Source organism: Quercus lobata, chromosome 3, assembly GCF_001633185.2.
Source record: "Quercus lobata isolate SW786 chromosome 3, ValleyOak3.0 Primary Assembly, whole genome shotgun sequence".
In the NCBI taxonomy this organism is placed as follows: domain Eukaryota; kingdom Viridiplantae; phylum Streptophyta; class Magnoliopsida; order Fagales; family Fagaceae; genus Quercus; species Quercus lobata.
This window is the reverse complement of record NC_044906.1, coordinates 54,770,797-54,775,578: the sequence shown is the minus strand read 5'-3', so window position 1 is coordinate 54,775,578 and position 4,782 is coordinate 54,770,797. Positions and strand designations below refer to the sequence as shown.

The 4,782-nt window shown below is 37.0% G+C and overlaps 1 protein-coding gene across 1 annotated transcript; it reads right to left on the bottom strand.

The window, feature by feature from the left end:
* Positions 1-656: 656 nt before the first annotated feature.
* Positions 657-4,531, bottom strand: LOC115982288 (3-oxoacyl-[acyl-carrier-protein] reductase 4). Its single transcript, XM_031104851.1, has 11 exons — positions 4,145-4,531; positions 3,295-3,437; positions 2,899-2,952; positions 2,717-2,797; positions 2,590-2,635; positions 2,422-2,516; positions 2,304-2,336; positions 1,688-1,822; positions 1,485-1,578; positions 1,261-1,343; positions 657-969 (listed from the first exon to the last, which is right to left on the bottom strand). The coding sequence occupies exons 1-11, from the start codon at positions 4,335-4,337 to the stop codon at positions 937-939; spliced, it is 990 nt and encodes a 329-aa protein (XP_030960711.1). The 5' UTR covers positions 4,338-4,531; the 3' UTR covers positions 657-936.
* Between the last annotated feature and the right edge of the window lie 251 nt (positions 4,532-4,782).

Below are 4,782 nucleotides of genomic sequence, written 5' to 3'. Positions count from 1 at the left end.
ATGTTAAAATGCAGTTTTTTTTTTTTTTTTTTTCCTGAGAGTGTTTCAACCTATAACGTCCGTTCCTGATGATAACTCTTTATCATCAGACCAAGACATCAATCAATTTTTGGTGTAGACAGGAATTAAACCCCAAATCTCTTATACAACCATTAGAGACTTTACCAGTTGAGCTAACTGGAACTCACATATTAAAATGCAGCTTTGATTTGCCGCAACTTACTCTCTTCTTTTTTATATTTGTTTGGTAGGATGTCATCTACTTTCCTTTTTATTATTTTGGTAAATTATACTTTTGGTCCTAGAAATATGGGATAAATTCAATTTTGGTTCCTCAAATTTAAAAAGTTCACATCTTAAATCACTCAAATTTTCAAAAAGTAAACTATTTAATTCCCCATTGATTTTTTGCCAATTTTATGCTATCCAATAGTTACATAAACAGGCACAGATTGAATGACTCAAATGAGTCAAATCAAAGCAATATATAACATAAGGGACAACAATTCCTAAACTTAGTAATTTAACCCAACTTCTTAGTATAGGCCTATTTTTGCACACATAATAACCCTGTTCCAGATAATGCACACTGAATTACTGTTACCCCAAAAAGAAAGAAAAGGGGTTTGGGGGGGCGGGGGTAGAGAGAGAGAGAGTTGGAAACAACAGCAGTATGAGTTTTAAAAAACTGCATTTGCACAATGAAAAACACAGCCGAAAAGAAAAAGTGTTACAACTTATCTGGTTTTGATTAACATGCTTAATTAAAATTCTATCAAAACTTGCTAGAGTATTATTTTTAAAACACAACTATAGCATGAGCTCTCACAAAAACTGGCATATGCAATTGAATTTTGTGATTCCAGTGCCACTGGTCTGAAATGTGGAGCTCAAAAGCTCTGTTTGGAGCTTAATCAGGCAGAGTGGATAGCTGACCTACATCACCATCCCTCCATCAATGGTGAATACCTGCAAGGCAGCAATAATGGTCTAAATGAGCACCAAACTGGTGAAAAATAGGGAAAGATGGGAGGAGTGATAACTGCAAAAGAAAGAAGAGACAGAAACAAAGACTTGACTCATCATACTGAGCTTTTATGTCCCATAAGTTGGGACAGGAAATTGGTCAAGACAACAGTATCAGGTTTTCTGTGATCCATGCCTTAACCAATAAATTGCAGCCACTGGTGGGGCTAATAACTCCTTTTAAGAAAGAGTCAAGTATGTGAAACAGTATTAAAATAAACCATAGCTCTGAACCTGTCCGGTAATGTAACTGGCCGCAGGATTAATGGCCAAGAACTCCACCAGTCCAGCAACTTCTTCTGGTTGGCCATACCTTCCTGAATCCACATGGTAGAATAACAACAATGCTTAGAATCTTAACAAGACAAGTTCTATTATCATACTTGACAATCTCCTCTAATGTAGCACTTTCTAGCACTCTTGGGTATCATGAAATAAAGTTTTTCTTAGAGTCTCACCTAATGGGATGGCCTCCAAAATTTTCTTCTCAATGTCTTCCCCTAGCTTGGATGTCATGTCAGATGCAATGAACCCTGGGGCAACAGCATTAACCTGAAAGGAAATTCTTTAATCATTACTGTTTTCCATCAACTTGTCCTAGCTACATCTTAGGATGTCTGACATAACTAGAACAAAAGGACACAAATTTCTAAGAACCCACGTTGATGTTTCTGCTTGAATATTCCTTTGCAACAGACTTTGTCAAGCCGATTACCCCTGCTTTTGCAGCACTGTAGTTGGCTTGGCCTACATTGCCAACCAGACCAACAACTGATGCTATATTGACTATCCTTCCCTGCAACCAAAAAAAAAAAAATGATGTCACGAGTACAGCAGAAGTCAATGTCCATACCATGTATGATTTGGAATTTTAATTTTATTTTATTTATCCTTTTATAGGCATAGTCAGCTCTCAGAGAGTTGAGAGCATCTGGAGCCTAAGCAACTGAAATTTGCTTTTTCTTCTAACATCAGGAAATAGGGCAACAAAGCACAATTTTCCTTTGGGGGTGGGGGAAGAGACGTCTTGCAGTTCTTTTAGCTTTATTCAAGATATACTCCACATTTCAAGGATAGAGATTATAGAGATGGTAACCATGCCATGTTTATGATAAATTACTGTATGTCAATATACCACACTCCATCTCCATTATAATCCAAGAAAGAGGTTCCAAATACTACGAGAGAAGTAAACTTTGTGGAGACTCTGATTCATCCCAGCACAAATGACACAGAACCAAAAGAATAAGAATTTTGAGATGGCAATGCCATGTTACCTTTTTTTTCTTCATCATAATTTTTGCTGCTGCCTACAAAGAGTAAATTGAATCAGTTTCAAATAGGATAGATCAGACAATGGACTTCTGTAGAAAACAAAAAATCTGACATTCATACCTGTGTACAGAGAAATACACCTGTGAGATTCAGATCAATAACCTCCTGCCACTGAGATTTCTTCATTCTCATCAATAAAGTATCCCGAGTAATTCCTGCAAGCAGAGTCGATAAAGTTTACGAGAGCAAAAAAATTGATATTATGATAGGCAGGTGACATTTACTCACCTGCATTGTTTATCAAAACATCAACAGTTCCCCATGCATCAACTGCCTGCAGATGTGAAAATTCATTAAGTTTACCACAAGAAGCATCAAACTAACTCATCACTTAGCAGAGATTACATTTGCTTACAGTTTTAATCATTGCTTCAACATCTTCTTCTTTCGAAACATCCCCTCCAAAAGTCAAGGCTTGTCCACCATTTGCCTCAATCTGCGAATAGCCAAATAATTTATCACCAGTGAAATCTATAGTACAGTACAAACTACCAATGAGACAAGACAATAGTGTATTGAATAGATGCAACCATCCACCTCTTTGGAGACTTCCTCAGCTTCCTTTGATGACCTTGCATAATTAACAAGGACCTGTATAGCACAACAAAAACCGCAATCATCACTGGTGAGATCAAGAGATGAATCGGAAAACATATCCCACCTCAAGAAGACATCTTGTATCGCAAATACGCAATCATGAACGGGAAATATTAATTGGGGTTCATCCCATTATACAGAACATAAACATGACATAGTACACGAATCAAATTAATAAGAGAAACACAGTGCTTAAGTTCAGTAATCCCATTAACCAAAGCAATTTCTAGCAGAAAAATCGGATCAACCACTCAGATTCAGACTGCATTGTTTAGTAAAAAAAAAATGGTACATTTCTATTCATAAGCAAACACGTTTTATCATCCAACCACTAACCTTACAACCAGCTTTTCCCAATGACAAAGCAATTGCTCTACCGATGCCTCTTGAAGCACCGGTCACAATAACCACAGGAGCTTCCACATTTTGGGCTACTCCAGTGCTTGCTTGTTCAAGTGTGGCAACCTGAGCCCTTACTCCTGCATTTATCATTATAATTCTCGAAAATCTCACTCATTGCTACCATACATGGTAAATTCCTCACTATGGTAAAGCTCCAATAACAATAATCATAACACAAACGAGTTTGGTTCAAGTTACTCCTTGTCTTTATCAAAGTTACACGAGTCAATAACTTCCAATTGGATTTTTATTACACTGTTGGATTCCATTTCTCCTTATACCCTACTGATCAAAGGTTTATTAAATATGGGTTTATGGATCAAATAGAAAATAACATCAAATCAACGTGAAATTTGAAATACCTATAAAAATCATAGAGAATATATATAATCTAACTGTGGGATTTTCAAAAATATTAATATAAGGTGTAACGTTAAGCAAGAGTCACACCATGGTGTAACTTGATTTCTGACACCCGCACATACGCCAGAAATTTGATTGAAATTCAATTTTCTTCCCTTCAATTTTCAAAGTTTTATAATTTCGTCCTAGAAATTTCAAAAACATATCAATTTCGTCCTTATGTTGAGGGCAAATTTGATAACTTAACGAATTTTTAACGGAAAAGTGTATTTTAGCATAAAAGAAGAAAGCAATGTAAAAAAAGGGAGTTCACTTTCAATTAATCAAATGTGAAAACAAAATCCCTAATTACTCATTTATGAATACAAATAATACGATGCGCAGTAAGAGAAAAAAATGAATCAAAAATCAGCTTTTTTACCAGACGAAGAAAACGAGCTTTTCGATGTGCAGTGGAGGCCGCCGATGCGAGTCCGGGCCTGACCCGATCCGACTCCGCCGCAAACCGGAGACCATTGCCGAAACTGATGAGCGAATTTATTACAATCGACGGAACCGCCGAATTTGGCGGCGGATTTGAAGGCAACGACATTGGATCCGGCGATAGAAGCCATGGCAGCTCCGAAGAGTCTAGAAGATGAAGAATGAGAAGCGAAGAAGAGTGTAGCCAGAAATGAAACTGAAAGCAAAAAAAGCTTTGTGTTTTTTGGTTTTATAAAGCAAAGAGGAAAATGTTGGTTTTTGCTTTGGAAGCTCCGCAGAGTGATGGAGTGGGCGAAAGAAACGAAGTTGTTGGGGGACTCTTTGAATTGAGGCTGACAGATCAGATTCGTGGGGCTAGTTTTTTTTTTTTTTTTAATTACCATTCACCCCAGTTTGAGTTTAATTGTTTATGTGACACCTGTAGTTTCGGTGTAGGGGTAAAATGGTCATATTTTGTTGGGGTTTTGAAGTTTTTTAGGTGGAAAATTAGTTGATCCACTTTACCAAAGTACGACATACTGAGTGAAACGTTACCGTTTTATTTGGAAACAAAACGTCTCTGCAATGAGAGCAATC